The sequence below is a fragment of the Hyperolius riggenbachi genome, chromosome 9 (genome assembly GCF_040937935.1).
Source record: "Hyperolius riggenbachi isolate aHypRig1 chromosome 9, aHypRig1.pri, whole genome shotgun sequence".
In the NCBI taxonomy this organism is placed as follows: domain Eukaryota; kingdom Metazoa; phylum Chordata; class Amphibia; order Anura; family Hyperoliidae; genus Hyperolius; species Hyperolius riggenbachi.
The window spans coordinates 247889662-247911500 of record NC_090654.1 but is presented as its reverse complement, the minus strand read 5'-3'; the positions used below and the strand labels follow the sequence as shown (position 1 = coordinate 247911500).

At 42.2% G+C, this 21839-nt stretch overlaps 1 protein-coding gene across 2 annotated transcripts in view; it reads right to left on the bottom strand.

Moving 5' to 3' along the window:
• JAG2 (jagged canonical Notch ligand 2) overlaps window positions 1-21839 on the bottom strand; it is a 178118-nt gene that overhangs the window by 82958 nt on the left and 73321 nt on the right. For both annotated transcript variants that reach the window (XM_068254255.1, XM_068254256.1), the window contains exons 3-5: window positions 11425-11479; window positions 1322-1576; window positions 259-319 (exon numbers count right to left, since the gene is read on the bottom strand). In XM_068254255.1, coding sequence (XP_068110356.1) covers window positions 259-319; window positions 1322-1576; window positions 11425-11479 — 371 coding nt within the window. The remainder of the gene's footprint in view (window positions 1-258; window positions 320-1321; window positions 1577-11424; window positions 11480-21839) is intronic.

Genomic DNA, 21839 nt, shown 5'->3' with positions numbered 1-21839 from the left:
AAGGAGGAAACATGGAGTGACGTGACCACGATGGAACGCTGCATGCACAGCATCAGCTGTAGGTGGCGACATGGGTAACCCCACGCCCCTGCTGCGGCCAGCAGGTTGTACTCATAACTTTAATTACAACCGCCAGGGACATTTATAGCCAGTCCCTACCGGCCAGTATGCCAAAAGAGCTCCTCCCTGCTCTTAGGCCATGGAATGCAGCAACACTCAGGTGACAAAATAAGTAAAAAAAAAATCTGCATAACTTACTTGCACTCGCCAGGAACAGAACACCCTCCATGCAGCATGTCGCATCCTTGTTTGCATATGGCTGTAAGAAGAAAGACAGAAAACCAATTAGACACTTTCGTCAAACACTGTAGGACACTCGTTCAGGGGGAAGAAGAAAAAAAAAAAAACCTCAGTCTACACTGGGGGCCCAATCACACTTTAACAAGTGATTTTAGCATCGCTGAAAATCACTAGCATTTTGAAAAACGCGTGTACAATGAAAGGTGTATGGAAATGTTCTCATCAAAGCGATTTGCTGAAACGCAAACGCTTTGCCTGCAGCATTTTCAGAACGATTCGCATTTCAATGTTGAGTATAGGAGCGCTCTGGAAGTGCTGGCCTGTTCACAATCAGAGTTTTTACAGCAATTTTACCCATCAAACCTTACAGTTCACCCACAAAACACTTCTTTCCTGTGCAGATGTCATTTCCTGTTTATGGAAGACAGACACACAGCTTAATGAACTAGAAATCGCAAAACGCTAATCGCTGAAAAAAACACTTTCTGTACTGTGAAAAATCGCTGAAAAAAAAAAAAAAAAAAAAAAAAAAAAAAAAAAAAACACTAGAAAACTCCAGAACACCGATCAACGTTTGCGTTTAGCGATTTCTAGTGTGAATGGGCCCTTATAGCTGGCTACGAGATTCGACAATCAGATCACTGAAGAAGCAAATCTGATCAAGGATCTATTACTGCCACACACTAGACAGATTGGTTTTCAGTATTGACCACTGTACATTCATGCAGTGCAAAGCTATGGGCCGCCTGGTATCCAAAATTTATAAAATAGGATCTGTACACCAAGTTTTCTGCCCAAAAAATAAAAATCAGTTTTCCGCTGTAGTGGGAACAAAGCCTTAGCAGCACAGTCACTGCTAGGGATCTTGGGAGGTGTAGTCCTGTGACCACAGCATCAACTGCTCCCACAGCAATCAACTATGGCCAATGACTTTTATTTTCCACACATAATATAGGATTTTTTTTTTTTTTTTAAATAAAGTAAGCTTTATCGACAGGATTGTAAAAAGCAGCTGACCTACCTTGCTTACACTCCTCCCCCATCCAGCCCTCCATGCAGGCCTTGTTGCCATTATGATCACAGGTGTAATGACCAACAAAGTCATCCCTCGGCCGACACAGCTTGTTACACTGCACTCCATAGTAATTCTCATCGCATTTCACTCGGATTTTCAAATCAAAGTGGGCAACGTGGCCGTGTAAAATGAGGGGAGTCCATTGGTCTTCAGGGTTAATAACGCCGGCGTGAGGGATGCGGTCGATCAAAAGGTTTTCATCTAAAAAGGGGAGAACAGAATACACTTTTAAAGAGAAATCCAAATGTTATAAAGTATTTCAAATTAAATGAAACAAAAGTTTTCATTCTTAAAGGCCCACTATTGCCAAAATGTGTAAAATTTAAAATGCATGGAAACACATACAAAGACGTATGATTCTTTCAGAATAGAATGAGCCATAAATTACTTTTCTACTATGTTGCTGTCACTTACAGTAGGTAGTAGAAATCTGACAGGTTTTGACTAGTCCATCTCTTCATGGAGGATTCTCAGCAAGGCCCTTATTCTTTATAAAGACATTCCCTGAAAAATATTTATACAAAGATGGTGGCCAGCCTTCCTGCTCGCTGTACACTTTTTTGGCAGTTGGACAGTGCAACTGACATTCACTAAGTACTTTTGAAAAGAAAACCCTAAGACGCCCCCAGGAGGAGATGGGCTAGTCTAAAACCTGTCGGTTCTGTCACACTTTTACTGCAAGTATCAGCAACATAGGAGAAAAGTAATTTATGGCTCATTTTACTCTGGAAGAAAACGTACTTATCTGTATGTTTTTACATGGATTTAAATTTTGCTATTATCGCGATAGTGGTCCATTAAAAGAGCATATATTTGCAATAATTCAGGTTGGAATGAGCATGTCTCCCATGATGCATCACTGATTAATATGCAAATCATCCTTTGTTATCCCTGAAAGCTAAACACACCTCGAGCACCGCTGGTATACAATAGTATGTCAGCTTTCTAATTGTACAGAGCCACAATAATCCAACGTGCATACAGACTGTTTCGGATTGGTTGATCCTCATCAGAGCATGGCATTATTATTATTATTATTATTATTTAGTATTTATATAGCGCCGACATATTACGCAGCGCTGTACAGTGTATATATATATATATATATATCTTGTCACTAACTGTCCCTCAAAGGAGCTCACAATCTAATCCCTACCATTGCCATATGTCTATATTATGAAGTGTAAGTACTGTAGTCTAGGGCCAATTTCAGAGGGAGCCAATTAACTTATCTGTATGTTTTTGGAATGTGGGAGGAAACCGGAGTGCCCGGAGGAAACCCACGCAGACACGGAGAGAACATACAAACTCTTTGCAGATAGTGCCCTGGCTGGGATTCGAACCAGGGACCCAGCGCTGCAAGGCGAGAGAGCTAACCACTACGCCACCGTGCTGCCATCCATGGCATGGATGAATATGAGCCTATGGAGTAGGACTTGTAACCCCCAGAGTTACAGAGTACCCAGCAAGCTCATGGTGACCCAGAACTCCTAGGAGTATGTAAGGGACTACAAGAGACCAAACAGCCCTAGCCCCTTACATACTCCTAGGAGTTCTGGTTCACCATGAGCTTGCTGGGTAATCTAACTCAAATTAACTGGAGGATCAAGCTTGGGGAACACATCCATAAAATCTCTAGTGATGGTCAGGTAACGAGTGGATTCAGATCTATGGAAATTTGTATGAAAACTTATTCAGCTTGAAAATGGACCAATCAAATTAAAAGGTTGGCAGGATGTGACTGGTCCATTTTCAAGTTGCATAAATGTGCAGACATGATCAATGGGATGCCAATTTGCCAAACTGATGCAAACGTTTCTGCAGATTCAATACAACGTGGAGTCAAGCCAATGTAATGAAGTAGACGCCTGCAATTTCGCCAGAACATTAAAAGCAACTGACCATGAGAATTCATGGCTCAGCTCTACGGTTTTAACGGAATTACATTAGGATTAGTTGTGTGTAAACAAGAAAACCAGGTGGTGGGGGAGGGGATAAGGGAGAACAGAGTTCAGGTCATCCAAGTTTAATCTTTGCGAAAATGAAATTGTAATTTGGAGCAACAGAAAACTGCTTCTATTCCAGAGAAGTCCCTTGTATCTTATGAAGATAACATGCATGCGCAGTGCAGAGCCGCCGTCTTCAGAAGCACTCAGGGACACAAGGCTTCCGAAGCCTCCTATTGGCTCACAGACATTTGACCAATTGGTCGAGTACACACAAGTGGGGTAATAACGCTGGAACAAGGGGAGCAAGAGAAGACAGGGAAGGCTCTATAGCAGCGATGGCGAACCTATGGCACGCGTGCCAGACCCGGCACGCATAGCCTAATCTGCAGGCACGCCATCGCTGCTCATCTGGCCACCACATTGAACTGGCCGCGGCGTCTGCGTGCGTGCCAGAGGCCGGCCATGTGAGGGGACTTTTGTCAGGTGAGTAAATTCCTTTTTTTTTGCAGGTGAAATGTTGCCCACATTGCGTTTATTTTTTGGTGAAAAGCTGTCCTCATTGCGTTTATTTTCTGGTGAAATGCTGCCCTCATTGCGTTTATTTTCTGGTGAAATGCTGCCCACATTGCGTTTATTTTCTGGTGTCTGGGGTAACTGTTGCTGCATTTATTAGTCATAGTTGGCTATATTTGCTGCTTTGGGGTTACGGTATACTAATAAATAGCATCACACAGTTTTTGTACACCCATGACACTCGCCGCGCGCCGCAAAAAAACCCCGCCACGTGTTAAACCCAGAAAAATCTGGTCACTGTAGGTTTGAGGGCCTGGTATTTGTCATCTCTTCAGGCACTTTACGAGAGACAAGAGACTTTTGAGTTGAAGTTTGGGTGCTCTGTTTTGAAAAGGTTGGCCATCACTGCTCTATAGGATACAGAGCCTTCCCTGTCCATAGGTAAGTATCTGATTTTTTTTTGCCTTTACATGAAACATGAGGTGAAAATAAACTGATGAGATAAACTATTGTATCTATCTTCCTCCTCAAAATGACTTTTAGATATCCCACAGTTTCATTTTATATTTAAATCTTTTTAAGTTTTTAATGTTTCACTGTCCCTGCTCCATGACTTTCACTGAAGTATGCCGGAGCTACAATCTATAAACTAATGACCCTTTTTATCGCTTTCCTGCTCTCAGAAGCAATTTTCTGCCTGGAAAGTGTTTAATGGCTGTAATTCCTTATTAGTGGGGGTTATGTTATAGTCTGACCCAGTCACAACACGGACAGAAACTGACTTGCATACCTGAATGTTAACTCCTTCGGTCAGAGAAAGAGAAAAAAAGAAAAAAGGTAAACAGCCTAGTCATTTGTATGGTTCATAAATGATCGGAAACCCAGTGATGCACTTCCTTAATACTTCACTTAGTGGGGGGCGTGCCTATGCATATGACCCTGTTTGCACACTCTGTGGCTGAGCCATACAACTGATTTTTGCTTTGAGCTGGGATGCAGAAGGAGTATTGCACAGCAAAAAAAAAAAAAAAAAAATTCAATAAAATGTAAATCTGACCTTTAAGGGAACTTAAAGTGAGGCTTTCGTATTAATTTCATTTTAAGCAATCTCTTTAGCTGCAATGGCGTCCGACTAACACATCTGAAACAAGCATGCAGCCAATCCAGTCAGATTTCAGTCAGAGCACCTGATCTGCATGTTTGTTCAGTGTCTATGACAAAATATTAGAGGCAGAGGACCAGCAGCCCGGCCAGGCAATATGCATTGTTTAAAAGGAAATAAATATGGCAGCCTCTAGATCCCTCTTGTTTTAGGTTCCCTTTAAAGTGGATCCGAGGTGAACTTTTACTCACTGCATAATTGTGTTCCTTTCCTATTGTTTATAGGGCATTCCTCAAGCCAAATACTTTTTTGTTTTTGTTTTAATACTCTGAAAACCTGTGAGCATGGCTTTTTTAGTTTATAGGGAATTAGAGAGCCTTGGCAGTAGCAAGGGCTCATGGGAGCTCAGTCTGGGCAGAGGGAGGAGGTGTTACTAGCCATTGATTTCAGAGGCAGAGGGGAGGAGGAGGGGGATTAGGTTTTTTTCAGTCTGAGTGCAGATAAGCCTGCCTCTGTGTAATGTTTACAAACAACATGGCTGCTGTCATTGTATCACAGGAAGAAATAATCATATTCTATTAAAGCTGTTTGCAGCTAGATTTGTTGTGTAAACTATCTAAACTTTATAGAAGATAGACAAGTTACTTGTTATAGTTCGTTTTTCATCTCGGATCAAGTGGAGGACCCTTTAAACATGCATTGTTATACACGTAAAGTGGAAGGTTAATTACAGGACAGGTCTTTTGTTGGAAGCTGTGTTTATTTCATGCACTTTAAAATAATGAAGAAAAAAAAAAAAAAAAAAAAAAAAGAGGCATTTCCTAGTCAACACTTGGAACAGGATACAGACTCCGCTGGCCTGCATTCTCAGACTCTTCCGTTTCCTATCCCCCTGTACAGACAGAGCATATACCATCACAGACCTATACAGGCCTCAAGACTTGCAGAGCATATTCCCATTTCTGCTGAGCATCCCTGAGCAGGACGTTCCCGTTTTAAGGCCATGGCATCTTTTCAAGACAGAGAAGATAAGTTACAGCGGAGACATGAGCTAGTGTAATCAGCTGGCAGCATCATCCAAACTGCATTATCTATTGGCTGTTGGACAAGAATAAGACGGACAGGATGTCGGGCTAGCATGCAGATGTGAGTGAGATCAGAGTGGAAGCTGTATGGACTCCCTAGACACGGATGCAAGGCTAGGCCAGCACACTATTTGTCATGTGCGGCACAAAAAGCTTTCAGAAGGTGCATAAAAGAAAGCCATACTGTTACATTACGGAGGGCATTTTTCAATTCGCAAAAGAGAAAACTGCTACCTGTGGGTCAGCATTGTTCATCCTCAAGTGTTGGGGCCCATTCACTGGAGCAATTAGTGGCCGTTTACCGATGATCAACTGTGATCGTTAGCTAGTGTAATAAGTATCTGGCAGTGATCTCACTGCTGCAATCACGATAAGTGCACTGCATGCAGTCCTTGTGATTTTAGAGCTATCCAGATCCACTTTTAACATTGCGATCCCTCTAAAATCGCAGAAATGTGTAATGAAAAATATGTGCAAATCGCGGGAAAAAAAATGAAAAATAAAAATCACAGCTGCAAAACGCTAGCGATTTGTTAGCGTTTTATGATCCCCAGTGTGAATGGGTCCTTAGAGCCCTTTTCCACTAGCTGTGTTCCGAAAATCAGATAGAATGCGTTTTGCAGATCACAACAGCACTGCAATTAAAGGGAACCTAAACTGAAAAGGATATGGATGTTTCCTTTTCAAACCATACCAGTTGCCTGGCAGTCCTGCTGATCTTTCACTGCAGTAGTGGCTGAATCACACACCTGAAACAAGCATGCAGCTAGTTCGGTCTTATTTCAGTCAGAGCACTTGATCTGCATGCTTGTTCAGGGGCTGTGGCTGAAAGTATTAGAGACACAGGATCAGCAGGAGAGTCAGGCAACTGGTATTTAAAAAAAAAAATTCCATATCCTCAGTTTAGGTTTCATTTAAACCTTTTTTTTAGGTTCCGTTTTTCCACTAGTGCAATCCATTTTTTTTCCCACCTGAATTGCAATCGCTGGCCTGCTGCGCTTGCACTCTTATACAAAGCAGTGTGCCTCTACACACAAAAATTGTACCGCTATGGGATTTTTCCCATGATTCGTCAATTCAACTCAGGATTTGCTTTTTCTCCTGTTGGAAATAGAAAATGCACAACAATTGCGCTGTACACCCAATGGTTCACAATCGGAGATTCGCCAAATCGAAGGAAATGTGGAAGAGGGCCCTCATATTAGTTTTGATACTATAAATTATATAAATTATAGTTGAGAGTCTGAAAATCCTCATAATTATTCTATTCAATAGAAAAAAAAAAGGGACTATGCACTCAATATTGATCGAAGTTTTTTTATATTCTCATTTCCTGCATGACCACCTCCCCTAGAGACACTGAACCGAAAAAAAAATTGATATAATGAATGGTTTGTGTAGTATGGATAATTACTAGATTAGTAGCAAAGAAAATATTCTCACAATTTTCAGTTATATCGGGTTTTTTTTTTTATAACATTGCATCATTCTCTAATATTTGCAGTTTACACACTACTCAGCATTCTAAAGGATTTTACAGAGCAGGCTAGTGAACTTGTGAACTGTTCAAAAAGCAATACAGTTCCAGGCACTTGGGATATCAAGCTTCAGAAGACATCTCAATGCGACTTTGAAAGTCGTGGAGCTCAATGGCTCTTTTGCATAGATAACAACTGGAGTTTAACTCTTCCTGTACTGGAAACAATATTACTTATCACTGCTCTTAATGTTTTATTTCTTAGCTGTACTACACATACAAATAATATCAATATTTTTTCGCTTCAGTGTCTTTTTAAAGGACAACTGAAGTGAAAGGGATATGGAGGCTGGCATATTTATTTCATTTTAAGCAATACCAGCTGCCTGGCTGTATTGCTATGGGCTTGTTTCCACTGTTGCGACGCGATTTCGGCCGCATTCCGACGCTTGTAAAAACGCATGCGGATGCGTTTCCACATGCGTTTTTACCCGCGATTTCGCCTGCGATTTCGCATGGCAGGGTGCCATGCGAAATTAACCATGACACTGCCAGGGCTAAATAAAATTGAAAAAGGTGCGAAATCGCACGCGAAATCGCGGGTAAAAACGCATGTAACAAACGCATGCGTTTTTACTATTAAATACATTAGCGGCGATTCGCACGGATTCCCGACGCAGGCGAAATCGTTGGCTCTTTTGTGCGTTTTTTTCACGCTGAATAAAACGCACCTCAACAACGCTACAGTGGAAACAGGCCCATCCACTTGTATTACATGTGCGGATCTGCATGCGTTGGACGCATGCAGATTCGCGATAGTGGAAACGAGCCCTAAGCCTCTGCCTCTAATACTTTTAGCCACAGAATCTGAACAAACAAGCAACAAATCAGATGGATCTGACAAGATTAGCTGCAGGCTTGTTCCTTGTGATTTAGAAACTACTGCAGCCAAATAGACCAGCAGAGCTTCCACGCAACCAGTATTGTTTAAAAGGAAATAAATATGGCAGCCTCCAATATTTTACTTTCGGAACCCTGCAGTAGAAGATCGCTAATTGTAGTGTTCTTCTAGTGGCAATCCCCAGCGCCCTCTTTTCCTGGCGCCTTTTATTCTCATGTATGCACATTTGGGACACCTTTCCTCTACAAGCAGCACAGCTGACACACGCCGGGCGTCTCCTCAGGGCCCTCCATCCAGAGAGCTGACAGAGCTGATGACATCACACAGGATGTGACCACTTCCTGCTTCCTCTCTCAGTGCCTTCCTGAAAACAACGCACTGCTTAGCCAAGGACAGAGGGAAGAGGCTGCCGAACGACTTTAAGAATTATCTGCAGATTATATACAGCCAGTAGCTAGGGTTACCCAAATAGACAGAAGGTGGATCTGTTTTTATTCCACTTGATCTCTATTATGGTAACGAAATCTAAAGGGAATTTACAGACGCGACAAAATGAAGTTTACAGTGTGGCTGTAACCCCTTCCTTTCCAAAGAGCTAGTTAGGCCCCTAACTTATCACGGATGTGCCATTTTATTTGGATTCCGGTGATTTCATTGGATTACAACTTACGCTCAGTTAACAATTACAGAGGTCAATGCAAAAGGGCATTTTAAGTATTAAAAAAAAAGGTTTTATTTTCAGTGTCCTAGCATGGATTTTGTAGAATAGCCTGAAAGTTAAAATTATATATATATTTTTTTAACTATGGTAATAGCACACTGCTAGACTACTAGGCAGAACATTGGATTTTCCAAACCTCCCCCTCCTTGGGCCACAGCTGGACAGGGTATATTCCCTCCCTGCTATACAACAGGGTGGGGTGAGAGGCAGTCTACAGGATCTCCCCCTTCCATAGAATTTTGCAAGAGGGAGGGCAAGTGGCAGTTAGTGTCACAACTCCTCCTATGCAGCTCTGCAAGAAAAAGAGGCTGAATGGCAGTCTATACGATCACGGTGTACTCTCCCCACAGAGATCTGCAAGAGGAAAGAGTGGCAGTCTATGTAATGTCTTCTCCTATCCCATGGAGTTCTGCAGGATAGAAGAAGCGTACTTACGCATACAATATACCCTCCCACAAATCAATGCAGAAGGGAAGGGGAGTAGCAGCCTTATCTTTTCAGACTACTTAATGAAACAGCACCCTGTCTGCAGAAGGAGGATAGGATCCCGAAAAGCACAGGTAAAGGTCACATGATTGCAAACTTTACTGTGAAAAACAAAGTTCTGTCAAGAGAGAGGGAGGGAAAAGAAGGGAGGGAAAAGAAGGGAGGGAAAAGAAGGGAGGGAAAAGAAGGGAGGGAAAAGAAGGGAGGGAAAAGAAACCTCAGATTTCTGACTGACAAGATTGTTGGCATGAAAAGAGCTTAACTGACTCATTCTGTAACTTTGTATGAGAAATTCGTGGTTCAGTAAACAGTTTACTCAAATGGTACAAAACCACCCAATGAGCAGCAGATCTGTGGGCGCAAAGCCTTACTGATGAAAGATCTCGATACAAAATGGCCAGACAGATTCCAAGTGACAGACAGGCAATGGTTCCTCAAGCTGTGGAAAGCACAACACGTTGAACCAGGTCAGTAAAGAAAAAGCTGCAACCATCTGTAAGCACAGATTCACCAACACTAGATAGCTGAAGACCAGTGAATTACAAGCAAAAAATTCAAGGTTGATGCAAATTTCCAGCTATAAAACAGGCCAATGAAATGCTACGGCTACATCATTTGATTAATCAGTTTCCAAAATGACCATCCCGAATGCAAACAGGAAAACCAAAGCAAGGTATGAGAAATATCGATTTCTGATGCATAGATGGTAGGATGAGAAGGCACAAATCCATGGCTTGCATCAGCAGTCCAGGCTGATTATGGTTTGAGAAGTGTTAAAGAGTAACTGTCAGGCTGCAAAAGCTAATTTAAACCTCTATTCTCCTGTGTTAAACAGTTTAGAAGGAAGGCAAAAAGGCAATACTGCAGTTAAAAAATCTCTCTTACTTTAGATGTTTGCTGACAGCAAGGCTCCTTATTCCCAGGCTCCTAAGGAGGACGCAAGCCGAATAACAGATACTGCAAAGCATTCTGGGGCCCTCCCCTGGCTGCTAGTGAGGCTCAAGTTTCAACAGCATGTAACAGTCTAGCGCACAGCACTAATAAATCTCGGGCAGAGTACACTGCAGGAGTCCGCTATTGTTCCTAGCCACATGGCTAATTACTATGCACTGCACAGTAGTGTTATTCATTGCCAGCGTTTGTGAGAGTGGAATCATCAGGAAGCAGGCAGGACATGAAGACACATTTGGCTTCATAGGAGACAAACATGGAACCTGCCATGAGCTGTCAGGAGCATCATTCTCTGCAAATACTATATAAAAATTATGTGAAGTACAAACGTGGACAGTGAAATGCATATGTAATGTAAGTACAGCCAATCTTTAGCTACTGATCTATGTGTTTATTTTCTCTGAGACCTTATACCTAACAGCTCCTCTTTAAAACAGGAGATTTGTAGCATTCATGTGCAGTAGTTAAATCTATTTGATTTGATGCAGTCATGTCAACATATAGCAAAGTATCTGGAGTTTCCAACGTCTTGTGGTATCTGTGCCACAAAAACTGAGGCTTATTTGAAGACCAGAGGATGATTTACCCCGGTATAAAAGACCAGTTTCCACTGCAATAAGGCAAAGCACAATTCCCTTTCCTGTGCACTTACTAAATCATTTTTGGTGGGCTTGCAAAGTCTCATTCAGTTGCGCTTTGTGATGTGACAAGAATTGCATAAGACTAGTGGGAACTCCAAAACGAAGAATCCAGAACCTGGACTGGATAATATGCAGTGGAATCGGGCACTTAGTTTTCCTACTACAGTGTTCAGTGAGTGTACAGTATATGGACAAAAAAACATGGTATAGGGATATTACTCACCCACTTTGGTGTCATTATCCCAGTCCCAGGCTTCCAGTATTAAGGTAAACGATCTCTGAAAAACAAAACAAGGAAATAGGATGACTAAAAACAGATCAAAAACAAGAATTTTAGCCACTGATCTCATGAGTTCCTAACCAAAACAATTCATGAAATTATGTGGGAGTTTCCTGTTGAAAGTACGGAAGAACGATGAGAAGCAAATGTTGCAAATTGCAGACCGTTTGGGAAAAGTCAAAATTCGCTTCCACTGCACAGACCATCTCAAGCGCTTGCATGTATTCCTGACTCTTTTCCAATTAGGTCTAAGGCCAGAAACCCACTAGGAGCGATTTTCTGAGCGCTTTGCGATTTGAAAGCTCTTGCTAGTGTAATGCTATGGGTGTGATCCCACTTGAGCGATGTGATTTTATATGAATCCCCCATTGCATTGCATTAGCAAGAGCTTTATCAAATCACTAGCGCTTACAAATCGCTCCTAGTGGGTTTCTGGCCTAACTAACTTGAGTTTTAAAGCAAACCTGGGAGAAGGGGTGTAAAATGTAGATACTTCAGTCAGTAGTGGGAAGCCACTGGATAGTCTACACTATATTTCCTCTCAAACAATACTAGTTGCCCGGCTGTCTCATTGATCCTCTGCCTTTAAAGGACCACTATAGCGAAAAAAAGTAGCAAGTTAAAATCTGACAGAACCGACAGGTTTTGGGCCAGTCCATCTGCTCATGGGGGATTCTCTGGGTTTTCAACAGCATTTCCTGAACAGCAGAGGTACCATTGGACCCCTAGCTGTGTGATGCTCCGTTTATTGCCTGATGAAGCGGGATTGGGCCCCTGAAACACGTTGCCAGTTGTCTTTAGGAGTATGTGAATAAATGATGATTATTACCTTATTCGACAGCAGTGTGTGTTTGGAGTGGCTGGTCCACCACCGCCGACTGAACGTTTTAAACGATTTTAGCGTATTTTATCCTACTGGCGCCTCTGTACACCTTTACAAAGCAAGTCATCGAGCCTTGGTGGAAGGGTGGTGTATACCCCCGTTTTCCTTCTATCCACAGAGAGCGACATCTTAATCCTGAGTGGAGACAGGTCTAATCTCCCCACCTGCATCTACAGTGGTTGCCTTTGCCGTAACCCTGGTTTGTTAGTATAATACTTACGTTTCATCTACTTCCTCTTTTCCAATACATACTACACTATATTGGGCTTTCGGTTTTTTAATTTTTAGCAGCAGGAGAGCAGCTATCCATCCCCAGTCTATAACATTTATAACCTGAACAAGCAAACCGAATAGAGGAAGACAGACACCAGGTAGCAATGGATTCAAAATAAGAATATACATTTCCATCGCATGGTTGATGAGATGCAAATAATTTAGAGTTGATCCAGTATTATGCAAATTTTGCATGCAAATTTATACAACTGAAAATAGACCAATGGAATACCGCTGAGGTGGAATTTGATACCTCCTGAATTCCCAGATATGTGCATGCTGACACTTGACTGCTGCATCACATAGGCCTGGTGCACACCAAAAAACGCTAGCAGATCCGCAAAATGCCAGCAGATTTTGAAACGCTTCTTATTTTTCTGTAGCATTTCACCTAGCGTTTTGCGGTTTTGTGTAGCGGTTTTGGCGCAGTAGATTTCATATATTGTTACAGTAAAGCTGTTACTGAACAGCTTCTGTAACAAAAACGCCGGCAAAACCGCTCTGAACAGGAGTTTTTCAGAGCGGTTTGCGTTTTTCCTATACTTAACATTGAGGCAGAAACGCATCCGCAATCCAAAAAATGCCTCATCCCGGGAGTATGCGTTTCTGCAAAACGCCTCCCGCTCTGGTGTGAACCACCCCATTGAGATACATTGACCAAGCGTATCCGCAGCTGCAAGCGGCTGCAGAAACGCTGAAAAAGCCGCTCGGTGTGCACCAGCCCTAAGAGCCTAAATACACAAAAGTCACCCCAAAAACTAAAATGGTCATTAATAGTTTTCCTGTTTCTTACTATAGGAGAACAGATAATAAGCAAAGCACATATGCTAATATACATCTGTTATCTGACTTTTATTATCTCAACTGTTCCTGGACTATTTACTTTTCCTCTGCTAGAGGAGAGGTCATTACTTCACAGACTGCTCTGAAAGACTCATTTTGAATGCTGAGTGTTGTGTAATCTGCACATATTATAGAATGATGCAATGTTAGAAAAAACACTATATACCTGAAAATAAAAGTATGAGAAGATTTTCTTTGCTGCTTATCTAGTAATTATTCATAGTACACAACCAATTCATCATATTTTTTTTCGCTTCAGTGTCTCTTTAAGGCCTCTTTCCCGTTATAAAATACTTTAACGCAGAGTAACGCACAGCAATACAAAGTCTGTGCGACATTCGCAGTGCACACGTTGCGTTAGTGTGTAACGTGTAGCGTTATTAAAAAGTGCTGCATGCTGTGCGTTTAGCAATGCATCTGCTGCGTTGTGTGTCGCACATGCTTAGTAATGTTTTTTTTAAATGTAACGCATGCGCCGTTTTCGTTCCATCAGTATGCGACGAAAATGGCTTACCAAGAGACACAACGCAGTGCAAAATAACGTCCGATTTCATAACCTACATGCGCTGCACTGGGGGCACGTTGTGCGACTTTAACATCGCATCAAACGCAACGTCCCACTGTGAAAGAGGCCTTAATATATTTGAGATTTTTGAGGATTGCATATTTTATGCTGTATACCCTCGATTATTCATTATTATAATTGTACTCCGCCTCTCTCACCGAAAGTTTTTTTTAAATTGTTTTTATATTTGAAGTTTTGATCCCAATAAAGATTTATACTGATTGATTCTGTGTTTGGTCTGGTGGTGTTTAAATGGGTACTTTTCTCCCTCTATTGTGATGTGATAAATCTGAGGTGTGTCTACATCCTGCTTTCACAGAAGAAGATCATGTGAAAGCGCAACTGAAGTTAAAAAAAAAAAAAAAAAAAAAAAAAATATGAATGTTTCACTTACTCTGGGCTTCTGCCAGCCCCTTGTAGTCGACCGGTCTCATTCACCGGTCCTCCACAATCCTCCATTCCTCCGCCGCCAGCTAGTTTTGGTTTCGCCGACAGGCCACTGCGCCTGCACAGCGATGGCCACGCGCAGCTTCACTCGTGTTCCCATCCGCAATAGCGCCCTGCGCAGGACGCTATTGTGGACAGGAATGCAAAAAAAAAAGGCTACGCGTGGCAGGGCTGCGCAGTGGCCTGTCAGCGAAACCGAAACTAGCTGGCGGCAGGGGGAATGGAGGATCAAGGAGGACCGGCGTGGGCACAGGACGCCTGCAAGGGGCTGGCAGAAGCCCCACAGTTTTTTTATTCCTTTTCAGTTCCGCTTTAACATCCTGTGTTTACAGAATAGCAGCTCTGCATGGCAGATGAGATTCCTGAGCGGACACAGCTGAGAGATCAAATTACAACTTGTGCTTAGTCACAGATAAGAGGGGGGGGGGGGATTAGACAGGCCAAACTCTCTAAATACATACAAGGTGCATTTCTAGGTTTTCCTTCTGTCCTGTGCAAGAGTTCAGGTCCACTTTCCCCAGAAGTCTCATGCAACCAGAAAAATAATACTAGCCTTGCAGAATGCAAAAAATCTACTTCTTTACACAGTAACAAACCTCTGTTACATCAAGTCTGTAGTTTGTCCTTATTTGCGTTGAATTACTGTATTTCAACACTAATACAGAGTTTGTGGTAAGTATGCAGTGTGGGGTATAGTACTGTTTTTAGCTAGGCGTTTTTTTTTTTTTTAGCAACCGGAAACTTCACTTATCCGGCATCAGCCAATCCCTGTTAGTGCTGGATAATGGGTGTCTTACTGTACTTTGCTTTATAACAAATGCAACACCATGTCCTAAAATCAACCTGATTTCCTTAACCTCACAACAAAATATAAAAGAACAAACAAACAAACATAAAACCAAACAAACAAAACCCAAATAAAAGGAAAAACTTCGTGAAAACTAAGAGAAGAAGGTATAAAAAACAAACAAAAAACAAAACAAAATGTGTGACCAATGTATTGAATCCAATGTTAGCAATGTTAAGGCACTGAATAATGGACAATGGATCACCATCATTTTAAAATTTGAGGAACAATTGCCGTACAGGTGGTGTTCAACATCCAAAAAAGCTTGTTCTGTTCTATGGGGAACAGAGGTGAAATGACAAGAAGCAACCAAACTATGGTTATCTGGTAAGGATGCTCAGATGCAACATGCCACTTTTTTGCCACTGGGTTCGTTTATTGAAAGAGTCCTTAGTGGCACAAGGGTTAGCACTATTGCCTTACAACACTTAGGCTGGTTTCACAGTGGGACGTTAAAGTCCCACGTTACAGCAGCCAGTAACGCAGCCTAACTCACAGCACTGTAAAATCAGTGTGCTGTTCACAGTGCACACATTGCGTTACATAGTAACGCAGCACGTTTAAACAAAGTGCTGCATGCTGTACATTATACTCAGTAATGTTGGAGGAGGAGGTCTCCCCTCCTCCTCTGCGGCCAGCCACATGGCTAATTAATATTCACTGCACTGTGGTGACTCATGGTGGGACTGTAGTGTTGTCCGGATCATGAACGAATCGTTCATTTGATCCGGATCACCACAATGAAAGATTCAGTTCACAGTGGATGTCTGTCTGGAAGAAACAGGAACATACAGAATGTGCAGTGCAGGGAAAGTCTTGTCCTGCTAGTCATTTCACCCAGTCTGCTTCCCTAGTAAAATTATTCAAATGAGTCTGTTCAAAGATCCGGATCTTTTCAATGATCCGATTCAAATGATCCGAATCCTTAAAAAGATCCGGACTTCCTATCACTAACCTGGAGCGGCTGCTTTGAGAGCTGCATAACGCAGCTCAATCTGACGTCCAACTTCAACACCACCATGCGTTGCGTTAGGGGCACGGTATGCGACCATAACGCCATAGCGCTTGAAAGCTGCTATCCCAGAATTTTTTTTTTTTAGCAGAACATCACTGAAATGGTTAAACAAAAGCATTGTGTCCTGCTATTCAGCTACAATTCGCATCCAAACTGTAGATAACAGTATCTTTGTTTACATTCCAGTCTTGTTACAATGTGTGTAAACACAGTCTAACAAGTGAAGGAGCGCTCTGTGCTTCAGACACACACACACACAGTTCAGAAAAGCTCATTAGCAGATGTTTATATATAATAAAATGCAGTTTGAATAAAATACAATGCCAGCTTTCAGGGTACGATAAGCTACACCTTGGAAACTTGTACTTTGTAAACCGACAACATTACTTATGCACAAAAGCAAATATGATAACTATATATGAGTAATAAAACGTAGGAAACCATTTTTATTGAATGTTATGTCGGAGTTTCAGACCACTTTAAGCAATAACAGTTGCCTGGCTGTCCTGCTGATCTCTGCCTAATCCTTTTAGCCGTAGCCCCTGAACAAGCATGCAGCAAATCAGGTGTTTCTGACATTGTCAGATCTGACTGGATTAGCTGCATGCTCGTTTCTGGTGTTATCCAGACACTACTGCAGCCAAATAGACCAGCAGGGCTGCCAGGCTACTGGGAGAGTTTAAAAGGAAATAAACAGGATATCCTGCTAGCATGGTAGCCTGTATGGGTTTCTTCTAGGCCAGGCATGGGCAAACTTGGCCCTCCAGCTGTTAAGGAATTACAAGTCCCACAATGCATTTACCTTTAGGAGTCATGACTGTGGCTGTAAGACTCTTGCAATGCATTGTGGGACTTGTAGTTCCTTAACAGCTGGAGGGCCAAGTTTGCCCATGCCTGGTCTAGGAACTCCATTGTCCATCCACACCTCAAAAACATTCTGGTAGCTACTGTAGACAAATGTCCAAACTGTGTATACAGTGTGTATTATATGATTAGGGAGGTCAATGTCCTAAAAACAAACAGGTAGTGTTTTCACCCCTCTGCAGTGCAACTGATCATTATGAAATAGATTACATTTTACTTTCCTCCAGCATTCACCTATGCGGGAAGACTGGAAAACCCGTGCAATGAACAGGATATCAAAGAGCCCAAAAGCACCCATTCCAATTTACATTCTGAATTGCTTTACAACGTTAACCTTGCAATCACATCTAGGTTACTACTCATATTGCCACCCACAAACATACCAATACGTTCATTGGCTTTTACCTCCCTTAATCGCTTCACCCCTCCTCTAGGATGCCCTTCCACAACACATCAGTCACTCCTTTGATATCTTTACATGCTCCCTCAAAACTCACTTTCTCCGACAAGCATATGCTCTACCTTTGAGGCCATTGCCCTTTGACATCTAGTCAGTTTTTCATCTCTGACCCGCTTGAACAAGTAACTTGTATATATATCTACTCTAAAAAGTTTAGATAGTTTACACAGCATATCTAGCTTCAAACAGCTTCAAAAGTTTATGATTATTTATTCCTGTGATACAATGAGGGCAGCCATGTTCTGTTTGTCACATTGTCACATGCCTGAGGGCTGGAGATGCTATCAGCTTGCCTGTGAGTAAATTCAGTCCCCTCTCCTCCTCCCTCCTCCCCTCTGCCTCTGAAATCAATGGCTAGTAACCACCTCCTCCTGCCCAGACTGAGCTCCCATAAGCCCTTGCTACAGTGCCAAGGAACAAAAGGAGCTGTGGCCAAAACTTGTTTATAGGGAATTAGAGTATGAAAACAAAACAAAGTGTTTGGCTTGAGGAATACCCTATAAACTATATGAAAGGGAACACAATTATGCAATTAGTAAAAGTTTATCTCAGATCCACTTTAAGGCCAAGCTGTACACCTACTAGATAACCTAAAACACACGGCCTCTAGGTATGAATATTGTATAGTACCCCACCGCTTGTTCCCCCCCCCCCCCCATTCCTTTAGATTGTAAGCTTGCAAGGGCAGGGCTCTGCCACCCTTTTGTGTCTTGGAATTTGTTACATAATTATATGTAACATATAGGTTACATATTTTATATTGTGATACTTTTGTCACTATTACCAATTCTGTATTTTGTATCCTTACATTGGAAATCAAGTCAGTCAAATGTAGCAGATTAAACATACAGCTGGGAAAATGCTATCAGACCCCAAAAATCAGACCTCTGAGGAAGCACCGGGCAGCGGCGGAATGTGTGAGATCTGCATGCAAGTCTTCAATCCTGGGTAAGGCTAGGTCCACACTAGGCACGGTTGCAGGACGGATGCTGCAGCCTGGGATCAGGGGGGGGGGGGGGGGGGGGGGGGGAAGTACCACCAGACCGCAAACTGATCCGTTTTCATAAAAAGTGCATCAGATTTGCATCCGTTTTCGTTCAGTTTTTTACCCCAAAAAACGGACAGAAAACGTCTATCATTAGGAAGGTAGGAGGAGGATTATTTGGGCCAATAATAAGGTTCAGGCTATCCGTTTTTTCATCTTTTTTTGGTGCTATTTTGCCTGTGGAGATGGAGTTGCGTTTTCCTATTGCTTTTCACTACCCATCCGTGTATCCGTAAAAATGCAGCAATTCCAGACCTTCCGTTCAGGTTTTGAGAACGGGTCCCTGTAAACGCAGACGGATCCGTTTTTTTCTTGGGTGAGGACGGCTGCTATTTTTAACATTAGCATCCGGGACTCCGTTTTTTTTATCAGGGCTGAAAAACGCAGCCACGGATACGTTTCCGGACCTAGTGTGGACTAGCCCTAAGACTTGCTTATCACATACTTATGTGTGCATCTCATTTGCAGGCTGGCTGCGGTTGCATTATTATTATTGCAGTGTGTCTGCTTTTTGGGGTCTGAAGTATGATAGCATTTACCCAGCTGTATATTTACTTTGCCTTAAAGAGAAACCGTATCCAAGAATTGAACTTCATCCCAATCAGTAGCGGCTACCCTTTCCCATGAGAAATCTATTCCTTTTCTCAAACGGATCATCAGGGGGTGATATTGTGGTGAAACCCCTCCCACAGTGTGATGTCAGTGCCTCACAGAACACTGTGGGAGCCTTGTTGCATTGTGGGAAATAACAGCTGTTTTCAACTGCCAAATAATGCAAGCAGCATCTCCAAGTGACATCACCTGCCAGCAGTAAAAATGTCACCATGTGATAAACGTCAGAATGTGAATCAAGGAGAGGAAAGATTTTACAATCAGCAAACACTAACAATCATTTATGTTGTGTGCTATGATTAAGGGCCGCATGGCCCGAAACATTTCAGCATTTGTATTCCTTTTTTTGCTGTGAGGATACGTCCTTAATAAATCCTTGATTTCTGTGGAGAGACCTTGTTGCGGACCACTTTCTCTTGCTCATTGTTCCAGTATAGGCCTGGCTGCCTATGGTCCAGCACTGCCTTCCACAGGTGCAGTTGAGTGGTGATTTCCTCCTATCATCAATCATTTATACATAGTTGTAAATACTAACCACTTTTTTTATTACATTATTTTCACTGGAGTTCCTCTTTAAAGAGAACCTGTACTGAGTAAAATTATATTATATTATTTGATATCTGTTCCCTCTTTCAGGTGTGTTTCTCAGACACACAGTCCCATATGCAATTATATTTTTCACCTAGGTGATATTTTCAAAAAAGGTTTTCATAAAAGGTCTTTTAAGCCACCAGCAAGCAAAAAAATACTCAAAATAAATTTGATAGTATTCTTTCAACAACTTTCGGGTATTTTTAGAATGGTAGAATGCTGAAATTTGAGTTTAAAGAGAAGATAAAAATCTCCTAGGAGATAACTCAGGTGAAAAAGTGAATTGCATATGGCACACAGTGTTGAGTCAGTGAGTTAGGGCCCATTTCCACTTTTGCGAATTCGCATGCATTTTTCACATGCAAATTCGCATAGCAATACAAGTGAATGGGACTGTTTCCACTTGTCAGGATTCCTTTGCATTTTTCTGTGCAGAAAATATTCGCATGGCAGAGCCATCAGAATTCGCATACCGCTATGCGAATCGCATACAAGGTATTTAATAGGAAAATCGCATGCGGTTTGGGTATGCGAATTTTCATGCAAATTCGCATAGAAACAATGGAAAAATCACACCAGCACTGCCATGGTTAAATTCGCATACATCGTCATCCATGCGAATTCGCATGAAAATTCGCATAGACCCGCATGCGAAATTCGCATCCGCATGCGAATTTTTCCCACGACGATTCCCACCGCACAAGTGGAAATGCAGCCTTACTATTCAGCTATACTCCAGTCTAAATGCAGGGAAACTCATTTAGATCTCTGGTTTAACCCTTGAAGTGAGATTGAAAAAAAAAAAGCCTACTTCCAAGCAGGATTTGAGACTGTCTGTACAAGTTTATCTCTGTTGCTTCAGGTGCTCCTCCCAGCCATTTGGTAAAAAAAAGGAACACGAGCCAAATGGCCGAGGATCCATATAACCGGTTGGCTTGTGGAGCAGTCATGGACCTGGGCAAAAGTCACAGGTGGGGTTTAGGGACATGGCTAGGCTGCACCTGCAATCCACTTCTACAGTGTCCCCCCTGACAAGCAGACAGCTGCCATGGAAACAATACAGGAAGCAGATAAACTCTTAAAGGGGTTCTTTCGCGAAAAAAGTAGGCAGTTAAAAAAGGTGACAGATGACAGGTTTTGGGCCAGTCCATCTTTTTAAGGGGGGATTCTCAGGGCTTTCTTTGTTTTCAACAGCATTTCCTGAACAGCAGTTTAACTGCCAAAATAGCAAGATACCAGCCGGCCTCCCTAATCACTTGCACACTATTATGTCAGTTAGATTTTGCAACTCTTGTTCAGGAAATGCTGTTGAAAACAAAGAAAGCCCTGAGAATCCCCCTTAAAAAGATGGACTGGCACAAAACCTGTCATCTGTCACATTTTTTAATTGCCTACTTTTTTCGCGAAAGAACCCCTTTAAGTAGCCTTGGCAAGCGGTGGGCATAAATTATACCCCTCTGCCTGTCTATATGGGTGATTGCTTGTAACACGCAATCGTCTGGCTATAACCAAGACAGCAATTTAGCTGTGATATAATTCACATCTACCTCAATTGCAGCATCCTGCCGGAGGAGGAAGAAGCGGCGCCCAGAAAATGAATAGTGGATACTTCTTTAATGAGAATGTTTTACAGACAGCACCTCATTTCCCGTTACATTATTTAAAGTGAACCTCCAGACTAAAAAAATCTACTCGGCAGCACTGAAAAGGCTTGGTGTTTCACAGCATCAGAACTTTGTTTTTCTTACCCAAGCCTCATTTTTAGCTGCACAGAAGAAAACTACCCGGGCATTTTTCCCCTGATGCTGTGCAAAGCATGATGGGATTTCTGATGTTCTCGCTGTGCCGTTTTGGTGCAGATTTTTTTTGTTTTGAATTGGAGACTTGAAGCCTAGCGCACGCAGCTGGGAGGG